At 38.0% G+C, this 17,054-nt stretch overlaps 1 protein-coding gene across 1 annotated transcript; it reads left to right on the forward strand.

Annotated features, from left to right (window-relative positions):
* Positions 1-1,997: 1,997 nt before the first annotated feature.
* LOC139738031 (MORN repeat-containing protein 3-like) lies at positions 1,998-7,034 on the forward strand. The gene is made up of 5 exons (XM_071648697.1): positions 1,998-2,142; positions 3,773-3,927; positions 4,795-4,954; positions 5,760-5,944; positions 6,959-7,034. Exons 1-5 carry the CDS (start codon positions 1,998-2,000, stop codon positions 7,025-7,027), a joined length of 714 nt encoding a protein of 237 aa, XP_071504798.1. The 3' UTR covers positions 7,028-7,034.
* The last annotated feature ends 10,020 nt before the right edge of the window (positions 7,035-17,054 follow it).

The raw sequence follows: 17,054 nt of genomic DNA on the forward strand, positions 1-17,054 counted from the left end.
ACAACCCGAAAACATAATGGAACCTTTTAGTGGGGGAGGGCTGGTGTCGAGAGTATACATAATGGTGTATCCTTCACCTTTTTTTATGGGAAGATCTTCCCCTGGTGGAACGTTAATTTTTTATTTTTTCTGAAGGATTTATTAACAAATTCTATTATTGTCAACAATTTCAGGCCTATAGAAACCTTCATTGATTTCACGAGACACTATGGGCAGCTAAAAATTAATACAGTAGGCCTACTAATGACATATAAAGGCCTTCGGTGTTTTGGCCCACTGCCAATGACCATTAACCCGTTGAGGACGAGTCCCGAGTATACTCGGGCTGGTGTCTATGGGAAATATGTGTTGCAGCAAAATAAAACGGTACTCAACGGGTTAAGCACCTAAGTACATCAATGATTTTATGTCTCTGTATATGTTACCGCAGAGAAACATAAGAACCTCCCTCATCCCAATCCACCTCTTATTTAATTCTTTAATTGCTATATGTCCGATACGATCACTCGAAAATATTTGAAGCATGTGTCAAACTGGATCTGTCGCGCAGATAGGAATGCAATTGACTCGTGTCTCATTGCATAATCACCATCCACTTTCTATGAAAGATACGTCTTTGTGATGATACATGTAGTTACTTTTTGCCATCCTCACTTATAAAAGATATGTGATATAGGACCCTATACAGTATAATGGTAAATACACAGGGATGCGCTAATGAATTGCACAAAAATATAAAAATAAAAAAATAGATAAATAAACAGGTAAATAAATGAGTAAATAAACAAATGATTGAATGAATAAATAAATAAATAAATAAATAAATAAATAAACAAATGGTGAAATAAAAATGAAAATTACTCGACTGGGTGGGTATGCCCGGGCACTATTCAGATATATCTATCAATGAAGACTAATTTACTCGACGATTATTCCATATCAGATGTATTTGTGGAAATTAAGTGGAAAATGATAAAATCAGCTTTCCACGAACATCCATAGTTTTTAGACACTTTCACATGATAAACTTCTGGAAGGGATTGGCTTTTGTTTTATAGGCTTACCATTAAGTGAGAGTTTATTTCCTTTAATGAATAAACAAGCAAAATATAGCAAATTATGTTAACGTTCAAAATGAATCTTCAGATTGCTCAGCAAGACGGCGGCATCTAACATCGATCATCAAAGGTATAAGAAGTGCACCTGTGGATTTTTTTTTTTTCTTGTACATCGATGATCAGTAGAAAATTGACGACTGTTAAGTACAGCCAGTTGGAACTCCAACTCTTAAAACCTAAAAACCTCCTTGATACAGTTTATCTAGTTGACACCCCCCCCCAAAAAAACAAAAAACAAAAAAAAAAACAACAAAACAAAACAAAACAAAACAAAACAAAACAAAACAAAACAAAACAAAACAAAACAAAACAAAACAAAACAAAACAAAACAAAACCTCGATGAACACCTAGCCGCTCCTCCATCCCTCCATGATCCCACTACCCTCCCTCACAGCAGCTAGCGCTAGAGCGGTTACTATGGCGACGACCTATGACCGCAACAACATGTCCAACTCGCGGCGGACCTGTTGCATGCAGAACAGTCGGTGTCGTTCCGACATGCCCATGTTCGTTGGCGGAGGATAAAAAGCTACATTCTACTGGCGATTTGACAATAACACTTCTCTATATAACGCAAATAGGCTATTCTACTGGGATTGATGATATTAGGCACATAAGTATTTTGTGACAGTTTCACTTTGCGACACATCGCAGCGCAGGCAGCTGATTTCCAGCGGTACTTCTCTGCTGTCGTGCGCCTGAACCTCCGGCGCCTCCCTGCCTGATCTTGTCGTACAAGCTGGGCCTCTTCTCCGCGCTCCAGTAGACGTAGACAGACAGACCGTGCTGCTGTGTTGTGCTTTGGGTCTGCTTTGGTAATCTTTGCATCTAGACATATTTTCTACATCAATGAAAATCTAAGAGGCCACGTTTCAACAATGCCATACCAAAAAGTTCCAAAGAAAACTCAACCTCTTTGGCATGAGTGGGATTACAAAGCACAAAAGAAAGGAGTGAGAAACACAGTTTATTCTGTGAATGGGGATGAGTACACAGGAGAGTGGCTGGACAACAAGAAACACGGTAAGCAATGAAAGTCAATTGCAACTCTTCTTCTTCTTCTTCTTCCGATGAGTACATCCCTCTGATAAGAGTATTGTCGTACTTGGCAGGCAAAAGCGCAGTCACGGAAACACGCAAAATAAGAGTGCATTTTGGGTGCAATTTGGGACAAACAAAAATAAATAACTAAGCTACCGTGCGAGTAGTCATGTAAGTCATGTAAGTTTGAAATAAATGTTGACAAACACGAAATCAAAGAATCACATGGAAAAGGTTTAGGAAAGAGTTCCTTCTGGGATCACCACCCAAATTGTACAACATGTACAATGTACTCTACACAATTCTGGGTATAGAAGTCTACCCAGAATTGTTGGCTTTCGCTTCCCACAGGCACAGATGCATTCACACACATTTGACGAGAGATTCAGCCTTGGGTAGAGTAGTGGAGAGTTTGAATTTTGGGTGACTGACCCAAACGTATATAAATTCTTGCCAAGGTTTCTATCAAATCAGACGGGTTCTAACATTACTGGGGATTTGAATAAAAAGATTTGGGGATTTAAATTTTCTTGTCTCGTAGTACTTGCCCATGAAATGATTGTGTCATCGCGTGTACTTGGCTTGCACACAAATTAACATGTTGTAGTAAACTTTTGATGTATGAAAAAGAAATATATATAGGCCTATATATTTTATTTATTTTTTTTAATAATGAACTTGGGGAGAAAATATCAGGCTTGAATTCACTGAAATAGTGAAACCGTTGCTTTTGTACAGGGGTTTTCAATAGGCGTGCATGACCCTCAGACTGGCAAAAGATCAAGATTTTAAAGATTGTGATCTTATACTTCTCGATCTTTTGCCAGTCTGACAGTGCCTATTGATAAAGTTCTTGATTGGAGAGGTATACATGAGCTCTGTTTATGAATTGTTTGTTACATGCAAACCAATGGAATAGTTGTGAAGTGATCTTTTATGTCATCACATCATCTAATTTGCATATGATGACTGCTACGTACTGCATTACTTTTATGCCATCATGCCACTATGTTTCATGAAAGCTTGACATTTTCCACCATTGCATTTCCAATCCAAGTGTGATTTTATGTCCTTATTTCTCCATAACTTGACAACAATTTGATAGAACATCTTGAGAAAAAAAAAAACTTATTAATTTTGATGTCCCACAGGTATGCAGATATTCAAATCTTACCCCAAGTAGAGTCTGTAGGCCTATGAGTATATCTGAATTCAATAGATGCAGAAATGTTTTTTGTAATGAACATCAGTGAAATTTAAGGATAATTGGACAATATCTTTAAGAGAAATATGAAGTAAGTTTGGAACTCTTAAATGCTGTCATCGTGCTGGATAAGAAGACTAGATACTTGTAGGTTAACAATTTATTATATCAGAGTATTAATGCTAAAATATATGAATAAAATACTGCAGGATAAGGCTTGTACATATGTATATTTGCTGTTTTAGCATGATAAAAAGTTACTTGACTTCCTCTTGAACAGAAAATGGGGGAAAATACAACCTTTATTATGTCAGTAACATATTTGACAACAAATGTGTACTATTCATTAAATATTCAAAATAAAATTTCTATCTATTTATATGCATATTTTCTCTCACTTGGATACAGGTAAAGGAACACAGAAATGGAAGAAACAGGGAGCCCTGTATGATGGAGACTGGAAGTTTGGAAAGAGGAATGGATTTGGCACACTGAGTACTCCTGCAGAGGGAGGGGGCTACAAGAGGATTTATTCAGGGGGATGGAAGAACGACAAACGACATGTAAGTAATCATATTACTTTCATTTGTATTTTATTGTTCTCAGTAAAATTATCAGTTGTATCTAATCTCATGTATTAGTGCCAAAATAAGTGGTCCAGTATTATGTATTTGCAAACATATAAATGAACAAGGAATTAAAATTGGCACAAGCACATGAAGTTTTAGGAGTCATGTTAGATTGTGAAGTCTTGTTGCGTGTATATACGGCTATACATGACACATTTCTACAAAAATAGTTTGTGTTTCAGACTCTTACGTAGCTTTTCTTTTGCTTTGGGTTTGTATGTGTTTGTGTCTGTGAACTCTGTTTATTTTAAGTTAGATTCATTTTCAATATTGATATATGATGAGGCACAGCTGGATTTTGTTTAGTAAGATTGCAAGAATAGTGTAAATATTCCAAATTACTTTATCAAAATATTTATTTTTTTCTATAATTTTTGTTGTGTACAATCATATTAAATCGGTGGCTGTTTGAAAGGAACCGAATGCTATACCAGTACCACCTATTCATACAACAAAATATGTAGGCAGCTGTACTGCCACAGTTAGGTTACTTTTTGTTGCTAAATAAATTAAACTGCACTGGGATCTACAATCAGTGGCAGATCCAGATGGGGGTGCACCGGGCACGCGTCCCCTCTTTATTTTTTTTTTTAAACAAAAAAAATAAAAGAAATGGGATGAGTGTGCCCCCCTTTAATTTTGTCAAGGCACCTCCCCTTAATGGAATTCCTGGGTCTGCCCCTAACAATGTTGTTACTACAAAATCAGTAAAGCTTAGCTCAGCCACTGGTTTTCCAATTATGAACTGTTAAGTAAATATGCTATGATCCAGATGCATTCCTTCATGAACGCGCCTTGCAGGGTTATGGAACAAACTTCTACACATCGGAAGAGTACTATGAAGGCGAGTGGTATGCAGGGAAGCGCAGTGGATGGGGGCGAATGTACTTCGCTGATGGAAGCACATACGAAGGAGAGTGGTACAATGATGAGAGGAATGGGCAAGGCATGCTAAGACTGGGTAAGAATTTCAATCAATCTTAGGAGAAAACATTACAAAATCTGAATTCCCTGATTAAGTCATACACACACACACACACACACATACACACAGAGCAACAACAAACACTCACTTTATACTCTGCAGGTCATTATGTGACTTCAGTCAGTAATATTAGTGATGATTAGCCAATACACATTCAAGTCTCTCACAAATTGGAGTTTATTAAGCTAGAGTGACAGAGTGGGGGAAATGACTTGCCATACTTCTGCTGTAAGTGCTAATGTACTTCACATTGTTGGTGGCATGGCATAGGTCAGCATTCTCGGATAGATATAAACATGTGTTAATCCTATTAAAGCCAAAATTCACAGAAGTCAAAGGATTTTCTGCAATCCCTTTGGATTTACTGTAAGTATAGGGTTGATTGTATGAATTAACAGTTTGGTATTTTGTGCCATATAGATAGGATTTTTATGAAGGATAGATAGGCTATTGTGTTTTTGACATCTTGATTCTTGTTAACCCATTGAAGACGAGTCCCAAGTATACTCGGACAGGTGTCTATTGGAAATGTGTGTTGTAGCAAAATCAGCCCGTCCTCAATGGGTTAATGCATTGTGAATGAACAGTTAACTCGACTGCATAAGGATGTGGTTGTCACAGATAAAATTTCCATTACATGACAGTGTGTGAGTCTCTTGAGGATCTGTGGCCAGTGCTCTTGTTATGATAATGACCTGTAGCGATGACCCTCTAGGTATTGGCTTGATGTCTGAGAGTTCATAGGGTTTAAAGCTGACATTATACTTTCTCTGTTTGACAGCTTCAGAGAATCGCTATGAAGGCATGTGGAAAGATGACAAGAAGAATGGGGAAGGAAAGTTCTTCTACCTGGACAAAGGTCAGATGTATGAAGGTGTTTGGGTCAATGACATCGCCAAATGTGGCACCATGGTGGACTTTGGCAGGGATGGAGCTCCAGAACCAACTCAATACCCAATTCCCGAGGTACAGTATAATTTAAGACGCACTTTATGTGATCTAATTCTATTTAACAGTGGAATGTATGTTGGACATTACTTCTTGAAGACAAAACTTATCTTTATTTCCAGCTTCAAATCTGTTTTCTTTCCAGATGTTGAAAGGGAATATCTCAATTTTAATTGTATACTTTGTTTGAAGTAAATACAGTGCACTCCCGTTATAACGAAATGCTCGGGACCGGCAGTTTTCTTTCGTTATAACAAAATTTCGTTATAACCGAACAAATACAATATACAACGAAAACAAGGAACCACGTATATATATCATATTATTTTTGCTGAATACTCATCATAGGTTACACTGGAAAGCTATGTGAAATGTGATGGGATAACTGTATTACAATAATAAACGCAAGTTCCCCTCAGAAACTGTGCGTGACACAAGGAGCGAACACAGAGGGGTGTGAAGCGTTCACCCATGCAGAGACGCTATAAATGCTTGTTCCGCTACGTATTTTCGAAAGCAATTCGCATTTCGTTGTAACGGAGCACATTTCTTTTGATTTTCTTTGTCTGTTGTTCTCGGAAAAGACTTCGTTATAACGGATATTTCGCTATAACCGTGTTCGTTATAAGCGAATTTTGTACCATAGACTTTAATGGTGATAATTTTGGGACCAGAAGATTTACTTCGGTGTAACGAAATTTCGTTATAACCGTGTTCGTTGTAACGGGAGTGCACTGTATATCAGCAAGTAACTAAATCCATTGGCTATATAAAAGTTTGATCACGTAAAATAGATTGTCTTTTACATTGATGTTTCCTATAAGATAGAGTATAAATATGGACATTTAGGTTTTACCACTTGTAAATCAGAAAGTTCTTAAACATTCAAAAAATAATTAAAAGATATGAGTTGGAATTCTTGCATTAGTACAATCATGTCTTTCTTTGACGTCATGATAATACAATGTGTGAGGAAAATGTAACCTCAGGTATAAAGATAATGTCTCATTTTATTCTTCATTGGTGCCACAGATCAAACTTGCAGATCCAGAAGGAGTGCTAAGAGAAGCAGAGGACACATTTTTACCGGACAGTGACTGAAATGCAGCACATTTTGTCTCTTTGCCTAGGATATGAAGTGATAAACTTAAATTTCACATCCCAGCCATGAAACTGAAACAGTGAATGGATTGAACACATGCACCAATGTCAATGTGTATTTAAGTTACCTGGACGTATAGCGAGATTAATTTTCCTTGGAAATACTTTCTTACTGAGGTATACTCAGTACAAAAACATTTTTTTTTTTCTCTCTGACATTGCTTCTGGGCTGCTGATGTTATTTATCATTGTACTAGGTTTGCAGAGGAGCTCAGATGCAATTGACAAACTTTCTTGAGTATACAAAAAACCTGTGATAGTTATTTTTTTCTTCTCACACTTGAGCTATTTTGGACTGATGTAAATCATGCTACTGCACTATGTCACATGCATTGATTTATATCATTTTATATACCCCATTTATGTTGTAGTATGATATCTCATATACATGAGTACCATTACCAAAATGCAGAAAATTATATATTCTTTCTTCCAGTGTTTTGGATAATGTATCATTGATAGTTTCAGTGAATGGAAAAATGATACACTATCAAGCAAACCCTCATGTTCTCACATTTTCATATTGAAATCAATGTGCAGTTCTTAACAAATTAACAATAAATTAGCTTTTTCATCTCACCCACCATCTAACTCAGAAATGGATCACATCATTTTGCAAAATGATGACATCTTTTTGGGTAAACTGTAGATATGCCTTGTACAAAGTAAATTATGTAACTTGACTGTAAATAATATATTGCAAATAAATCTGCTTCAAATATACTGTTTGAAGCAAATCCAATCTGTCTGCACTGTATCGTGCATGTACTTGTGTGTTTAGTACAACTCATTCAAATGAAAAAGCTGTAGACATTGTGAAAACCTTGCAACCTAATGTATAGTAATCTTTGACTTAAAAATATGTACGTGTAATAGGGTTCAGTCAGCATATATGTCACTTTTGTATGCATGTATAGATATAACCATGGATCCAGCTTTAGATTATAAAACATTATGGTGAAGAGACAATTTATGTGTGTGTGTGTGTGTGTGTGTGTGTGTGCGCGCGTGTATATACCTTTGGTGTTTATATGCATATATAAATTTGGGAGGAGGAACCAGTGGGTTTTGATACGAAATGTGTGTGTGTGTGTGTGTGTGTGTGTGCGTGTGTGCATGTGTGTATGCGTGTGTGTGTGTGTGTGTGTGTGTGTGTGTGTGTGTGTGTGTAAGGTGTTTCAACATCTTTTTAGTTGAAAGGTTGAATGTCATCTGTATAAGGCTGGTACATCCGATGATGTTGCTTCATTACCTGCACCAAGCTGTACTGCCATACTTGGATCAACAACCGTAGGCTAAATGATTGGCAATTAACCTGTCCCCTAGGGGAATCTAATATATCAGGCTCCCAAAATATACACAAGAGTGTCTGCGTTTATGGCCTAAGTTCATGTTTATTTGTGTTATGCTGACCAGAAATTGACTTAATTTTTCTATCAATATCTGCTCTTTTTTCTAGCTGTATCAAATTGTACGTGTGTGTGTGTGTGTGTGTGTGTGTGTGTGTGTATATATATGTTGTTGTTTTGGTCTAATGTACTGTTTTCAATAAAGAAGTGCACTTATTTTGCCGCAAAACTCACATGGAGACATAGGTAGCAATCAGCTATGTGTATTAAAGCTCACTAGATTTTGACTTTCGGTGACCCACTTGAGGTGCCCTTATAGTGCATAATAAAAGAGCCCAGTGCATACTGCATTAATATCTCTCATCCAATCGATATTTTGTACTGTTCGATGGATCATGCAGTGAGTTGACCATGTACAGGGGATACAATGTGTTCTGCTTGTTTGCTGTCACACAGGCAGACTATACCAACCTAGCTGTCCGATCTTTGTCAAAAAACAGAATCTTGGCTAGGGACATTCATGGTTCTCAGAGAATTGCAGAAGGATCAGGTTAAAGTTGGGTATGCAAAGCAATGTCATTAGATGTATCAGCCTATTAATCATTCACTTGTTTGTACATGCAATGTATTACATACTTTCATTTATTTATATGTTTAATCAATCAACTCCAAGAATCCACATTCAATGTGGTTTGTGTCTTATCTTATTATAATACTCTTCATTGAATACTATAAATCAATTTTAAGAAGTGGAGTAAAGAAAAGTCTCTTCAAAAGTAAATATTTCTGTCTGTTTTTGTATAATTGTTTTAGTTTCAAAATTGTCCAAAATTTCTTTATAACTACGGTATACTAAATTCGTGATTGATTCTGAAACTGCCTGGCAACACATCAGAAGGTTACAGATCGTCTTAATTTCTGTCATTTTTGTTTTCCCACCCTAAGAATAAGTACATACTCGTGTATTATACTAAGTGAATTTAAAGGGATTTTTTAGTTAGTGGAACTAACATGCAGTTCCAATTTCTTTGTGTATGTGTGTATAATGTATATATACAACTCCCCCCACTTTTTGCAGCCAGGGCTCAAATACGCACAAACTACATTGTACCCATCAAATTTTTAAACAACACAAAACATAAGTGTAATCAAACACTGCACTTTCTTCTTTTTCTTCTTTCTTTTTCTTTCAACAAACGAGGTACTTTGGGGAGATCTAAACCTATCTAAATAGCTCTGTCTCTGTCAACTGTATCATTGTGTCATTGGATCACAAACTGTACGAAAGTTTATCATTATTTTCCTGTTTTGTTTTTCTTGGTCCCCCTTCTTTAAAAAAAAAAATGCAGAGTATGGCGTTTAATTCACCCCCGTCGACTGACCAGTAAAATGAAAATGTTTTGAGAAAGATAAGTGTCACATACAATCAGAGTCATAACTTGACAATCAATGACATGACTTCAGGATAGGCCTACATAATCAGTGCGGACATGACATCGTTCTGTGCATGAAGTTTGATGAAATTTACAGAGGCTAGGATCCTGTATATGTACCACATTCAATGATTTTGTAACTTTAGACGCATTATGGACAATTAAAGACTAAAATATGAAATGAAATGAAATGAGATGAAATGAAATGAAATGAAATTGGGTCCAACTGTACTACAGTACTGTGCCTACAGCGAGCAACAGAGGGCGCACCCACTTTTCTTCGCGACCATTCAGGGCCCTGTTGCATAAAACCCTTACCGCTGGACTTACCACTCCTTTCCAGCGGTAAGTCTTCAAATTAGCGGTAAATTTTATAATCCTTGATGCTGATTGGCTGTGACGCCTAATTTTGACGGTAGTTACCGTTGAAATTCAACGGTAAGTTTAATGCAACGGGCCCCAGGACTCGCACGGGTAAATAATTCCCCATGTATATAGAGACGTGTGTTAAAATTCAAATTTCAAAAAATTCTGTAAAATAGCTGAGAGAAATGAGGTGTTTCATATTCACTAACCTGAATAAGTGAGATATAACTTTCATCCATCAAATTTCCAAGGCAGGTTCTTCGGCTCAAACTCTGTCCAAGGGTCCGCAAAGCCAGACTACCGAGTTCTTTTCACTCGAAAAATCACCTATTTTCTGTACATGCAGCCAATTATAGTCCCCTCAAATTCCATCAGAAAAGCTTTCATCTTCCAACCAAAATGCAGTTTGTAGAGGAATTCATACTCAATATCTACAGCTATTCAGTTTTTTTTACCAAACTGCATCACTGATTTTTAATTTTTTTTCCTTCATTTTATTTTGGTATCTTTGGTACGAATTTGTGAAGGGGCTGGGACATTCCATTTTATTTACAGGTGTGAGCTCTTCAGTGCGCATGCAACAACTCGCCAACGCATGTAACATTCAAGGATTATCGAATTGCGATCATTAGTCATTGTGATAGCGTATTATGTGTTTATAGGCAATACATCTAGGGGCGCCACCAGCTTTTTTTCAAGGTGGGTGCGTTTTGACACTAAATGTAACGAGATTTTTTGGACAGACATTTGGCATTCAGGAAGCTCTCAATCCCCAGATTTTTAGTTTTTTTTTTTAGATAACCAAGCATGGAAATGGCACCGGCATAGCTACGATTTCATTTTTTTTTTTTTTTTTGGGGGGGGGGGGGAGGTTGGGGGCAGTGGGGGCTATTAGTATGCGAGGGAGCGAAGCGACCGAGCTCGAGCGAACAGAGCGAGAAAGGGGGGGGGGGGGGGGAGGGAGGGGGAGAGGGGGTTGTCCCCCCTCCCACGGTGAGAACTTCTTTGCATTTTTTATATTGTAAATGGTGCAATTTGATCATTGTTTTTGCTTGTTTTATCGACTTGAAACAGTCCCACTTGTTTAAAGGTATAGCAGTATATTTTGATGTCGATATTGAACAATTTGCCTATAAAATAGTATCATCAAAATAAACTTCCTGAACACTGAATATCATGAACCCGACCATGCAAGCAAGAGTGAGCGGAGTGAGCAAGGGGGAGGGTGTGGGAGGGGGTGTACCCCTCCCACGGTGAGAACTTTTTTCATTTTGATGTTGTAAATGGTGCAATTTGATGCAGGTTTTTGCGTGTCTTATCGACTTGAAACAGACCCACTTGTTTAAGGTACCAATACATTTTGATGTAAATTGTTATTGAACAATGTGCCTATAAATAATTGTATCATTGAAATAAACTTCTTTTATTAATTCTTACACTGACGTCATGAACGTGACCGAGCCCGAGCAAGCGGAGCGAGCGAGGGGGGAGGGGGTCGTCCCCCCTGTAGTACGATGAGAACTGAAATTGCATTTCGATGTTGTAAATGGTGCGATTTGATGCATGTTTTTACTTGTTTTATCGACTTGAAACAGTCCCACTTGTTTAAGGTAGCAGTATATTTTGATGTAGATTTGTTGAACAATTTGTTTATAAAATAGTATCATCTAAATTAAATTCATGTTTGTTTTAATATTTACAATCAATATCATGAACGCGACGAAACAAGAGCGAGCGGAGTGAGCGAGGGGGAGGGTGTGGGAGGGGGTGTTCCCCTCCCACGGTGGAACTTTTTGCATTTTGATGTTGTAAATGGTGCAATTGGATGCAGGTTTCTGAGTGTTTTATCGACTTGAAACAGTCCCACTTGTTTAAGGTAGCAGTACATTGTGATGTAAATTGTAAATGAACAATTTGCCTATAGAATGGTATCATTTGAATAAACTTGTTGTATTAATTCTTACACTGATGTCATGAACGCGACCGAGCCCGAGCAAGCGGAGCAAGCGAGGGTGTAGGGTGTGGAAGGGGGTTGTCCCCCTCCCACGGTGAGAACTTTCTGCATTTTAATGTCGTAAATGGTGCAATTTGATGCAGGTTTTTGAGTGTTTTATCGACTTGAAACAGTCTCACTAAGTTAGCAGTACATTTTGATGTAAATCAGTATTAAACAATTTGCCTATAAGATGGTGTAATTAAAATAACCTTCTTGTATTAATTCTTACACTGAATATTATGAACGTTGTTTGTTAAGCAATCAAACAAAAAAAAATATGCACACGAGGGTGTACATAAGGAGCATTTCTCCTCACAAACGAAGATGATTTTGTATTTTCAGACCTGAAATTCAGCGATCTGGTGCAAACTTTTGGTGCAATACAAAAAAAAATTTAAACAAATAAGTTTTTTTTTTTTCCCCCGGTGAAATGTTAATGGGTCTTATTCCGAGTGTGCATCAACTCTGTGTATGTACAAAGTATAGTGAGGTAGAGCTTAGGCGAGGATGTAGGAGGGGGATACCCCCTCCCGCTCAACGGAGCTTTTGAGTTTTTAGAATTGAAATAAAGCGATCTGAAGCACACTTTTTGTGAAAAATCCGGAAATTGTCATAGTGTACAAAGTCTATAGAAGGGACAAGGCAATGGGAGGGTGGTAAGATAACTCTCCCATATTCGATTATATTTTTTCCTCCCTCCAAATCCCCGGTCAAAATCTTGGGGGGGGGGGGGGCAACTGCCCCCCCACCGGCTATATACTTATACGCCATTGGGATTGAACGGAGATAATATCCTCTCCCCCACGACGGAACTTTTGCATTTGTTTTTATTAAGTAAAATGACAGATTTGTTGCACACTTTCGATGAAACATTTGTAAATCTGTCATTCTATAGGTGTATTCATTCTATGGAAAATAGATCGGACTTGGGAAGGTGTGGGAAGAGGTATCCCCCTCCAACACGAGAGAGATTTTTCAATTATCGATTATGGGGTGGGGGCAAAATTATAATATGCTTGCCCTTCCTATGTTTTTATTGGGGTAAACTTTTTTTTCTGGCAAAAAAGCAAGAAAATCTTCTCGTGTCGGGAATTATGGGGGGGGGGGAGGGTGGGCAAAATGATATACTTGCCCCTCCAAATTGATTTTTTATGAGGCTAAGGCCCGCCTTGAGCTCGCATTATCAATATGGATTGGTCAGAAGTAACTAGCTGTACATAGACCCTATACATACAACAGTACTTGTAAGTAGCACACGTACATGCAAACGTGTACGTGCTCCGTACCGTACGGATGTACAGTATATACGGTCGATAAATAGTAAACACTGTAGAATACTCGTAGATATGTATAAAATCAGCGCTGACAGAGCCCAGGATGATTGTTTTTGCCCACGATTTTGTTGTCCCTGGTGCAAAAAAAAAGTAAAAAAAAAGAAGAATAATTATTTAGCGTCCGGCGTTGAGGTCGCTCACAGACTGAAGTGGTGATTTTTTTTTTTTTTTTTTTTTTGTCTGAAGGGGGTGCGTCCGCACCCAACGCACCCCACCCCCCCCCCCCCTGGTGACGCCCATGTACATCACCTATTCAGAAGCAATTGAAATAGTTGATAACTCCTCTTTAAAGTAAATAAATTCTTCAAAAAAAAAAGACAACAAACAAAAAAAAAAAAACCGGCAACATAATATAAAGTATTTAGGTCCTACAAAATGCAATGTATTTAGGCGGTTTTTGTTTTTCCTATTACCATATAATTCAACTTGAGTTGTTGTAAAGCGCATTTTTTAATCCGGTCAATGGTGTCAGCAAGAAAATGATGAAATATTACATAGGCTTATTTTCAAATGGATTACTATGGATAAAGTCAGAACTTTTGGATGCATTTTTTTTTCTGTGTGAATTCTGAATTTTCCGTGTAAGGCCCCGGATATTCCCGGTGGTCTTCATAACACAACCTGTCAAATTTCTTACTTACCTTTTCGCATAACTTGCTCATACGTGTATTTTATCCCCTGCATTTTCAGTGTCAATGCCCATCATAAGGGTGCTTGTAAAGGAATTAACGATTAAAAAGACGAGCTATACATGTATTATGAGTAGGCCCTCACCTTATTCATTTGTTCTAAGCGATAATAATAGATATTATACGCGTTGTAAACAAAACCACACCGAAACTCGGGTAACCTTATGTATACTGTAATACCAGAACCCGACATCGTCTGTTGTATAGAAGCCTAGTATGTTTGGACCTATACATTAATAGTCTATATACCCAATACTACTACACTACAAAGAAAAGAAAAAAAAAGACGCACATACACATACACATACACAAAATTATGCTGACCGTATTGTATTGAACAAACATTGAACAAAATGTGAAATTCAATCATAAATGTGGGTATCCTCCTCGACCAGCATCCTACATTATATCCAGCATTATGTGTTAGATTCCATGTCTAAGCAAACAGATTTACTCAAGCAAATCTCTCTCTCTCTCTCTCTCCCTCTCTCTTTGCGCAATTGAAATTGACCCCTTTCAATGTGAGAAAGGTATCATGTAGACATGGAAATGGTGTAGAATTTGTAGACAATACGTAAAACCATATTACGCGACCAATAAAAGAATCAAAGTAAATAGAAAATTGACTTTTGCGCTATATATTCTCCAAGATTATGTTCCAGTGCGGATCGAGCCTTTTGCTAAAGGCCTGGGGGAGGGGTGAGGGGGGGGGGGGGACACTGAGGGGAGAGTCCGTGAGATGGGTGTCTAGATGACCTATTTGGCGACTTTTTTTTTTTTTTTTTTGCTATTTTGAAAGCCCGTTATTATAGTGATGTTTTCCTGACGTCTATATGAATAATTACACAACGGAAACCATAACAGAGTGCTGATATACTACATTGTACATGGGTCTTGACCAGGGAGGTGAGAGGGTCTCACCTCCCTGATATACTACATTGTACATGGGTCTTGACCAGGGAGGTGAGAGGGTCTCACCTCCCTTGTCTTGACACATTATGCCGCATGAACATCACAATCCATCATCAAGTCCACTTGGCACCCCCCCCCCCCCCCCTCCGTAGATTCACCACTGTACTCCCCCCATCCCCTTCTCTCTCTTTGGATCTCTGGACAGTGTCTCTTTCTCTCTAGCCTGTTATCAGGGCCCTCTCGCTGTAACAGGCGAGCGAAGCGAGCCCAGACGAGCGCGACAGCGCAACCCCACGCAGCTGGGTTCTTTTCACCATACAGCGAGAGGGCCTTGACAAGAGGCTACTCTCTCTCCTGCCGCTAAACACTAAAACAAAGACGCAATCTAGAAAGGAGCAAAACGACTCAACTCCATTCTTTATAGTTTGCTTGAGACCTAAAAACTCTCATGAAGTAATATGAATTAGAGCTTGTAATTTCAAAAGGGACTCAACATTTATTCGATGAAAATTGGTTTTGAAATGGCGGAGATATCCACATCGGAGCAATCCTAATGAAAGGTGGGACCCACCTTTTATTATGATCACTTTGTTTTACTTTTTTTAATGTCTCAGCAATTTCAAAACCGATTTTCATCTCATAAACTTTGAATTCCTCTTAGAATGGCATGCTCTGTATAGTATTTCATAATAATGCGGTTTCTTGGCATCTTGCAAAAAGTTAAAAGCCCAATCCTCATCTCCACCAATACTACACCATCCCTTCAAGTTGAAATATTTGTGGTTAAAGCTCCTAAAAAACAAAGAAAATAATAAAGAAGAATCATTGGATATTCTTAATCATAACTTCTTGCATATTTCCTGTTATGTCACAAGTGAGGTAGCTTATCACTGGAGAGGTTTTATTTCGCTCCATCTGATGATGACCTGACTTCAAAATTCATGGCTTATGGCGCGTAGCTCCTTTTGCGATCAAACACTTCAGTTGTTAGTGCGTTAACAGGTTTAGTATCTGTTTGACAGATAATAATCGAAAAAGGTACAGGCCCTACTTACCCACAACTCAATCTCTGGGTCCCCCCCCCCCAAACAAAACAAAACAAAAACAAAAACACAACAACAACAAACAAACAACAACTCGCAAACAAGCACCAGCGCAAGCAAACAAACAAACAAAAATAAGCGCGACGCGATGCTTTGCTCTCAGCTCCTTTCTTGATCGTCATTATCATAAGACACCCTGTACTATGCAACTTTTGATTCGAATCAACCTTAGGCCTATCTGGCAGTAATTACAAGAAATTGAAGGTTCTAATAATTGGATCATGCGCTGTCATAGTAAACAAAACTTGATACTTTGCCTTGAGAGTTTCTGGTTATATCTATGGGCAGAGGTGAATCCAAAGGAACTATTCACTGAGGGGCGCAGCCCCAAAATGAAAAGTTTTTTTTTTTTTTTTTTTTTAAGACACCGAGGCCTATAGTTTCAACCAGAAACTCGAAATTAGGCAAAGCATATTTTCATTTTGTTTTATATTTTGGATAAAAATTTAAACAAAAGAAGGGAAAATGGGGAAATTGCGAAGCAAGAAGTCGTGTCGTAGTGGTGGATGCGATGTTATGAAGTGACTCTAAGCAGCGCACGATGTCAGGCTGCTTTGTGATGTTACGATATTATTTTGTGTTACATTTCACAGAGTGACGATACGAAGCCATGCGCAATGTTAAAATTGCTTTGCGACGTCACAATTACTTTAATACAAGAATACATTTCACAGACTGACGGTACGAGCAGCGCGCATATTATGCCAAAATTGCTTTGTGATGTCCCTATTGGTTTTAGAGTGACGCCGATACGACGCATGCAATGCGCAATGTCAAAATTGCTT

Source organism: Diadema antillarum, unplaced genomic scaffold (genome assembly GCF_040938485.1).
Source record: "Diadema antillarum isolate AM-2024a unplaced genomic scaffold, OU_Dant_1.0 seq00000719_RagTag, whole genome shotgun sequence".
NCBI classification, from domain to species: domain Eukaryota; kingdom Metazoa; phylum Echinodermata; class Echinoidea; order Diadematoida; family Diadematidae; genus Diadema; species Diadema antillarum.

What these genes read in the sequence shown, in the direction of transcription:
- LOC139738031 (XM_071648697.1), top strand. Translation starts at nt 1,998, where the DNA reads ATGCCATACCAAAAAGTTCCAAAGAAAACTCAACCTCTTTGGCATGAG. An exon ending in GCTGGACAACAAGAAACACG is followed by an intron (nt 2,143 to 3,772) that starts GTAAGCAATGAA and finishes ACTTGGATACAG; the next exon opens with GTAAAGGAACACAGAAATGG. An exon ending in CTCAATACCCAATTCCCGAG is followed by an intron (nt 5,945 to 6,958) that starts GTACAGTATAAT and finishes TTGGTGCCACAG; the next exon opens with ATCAAACTTGCAGATCCAGA.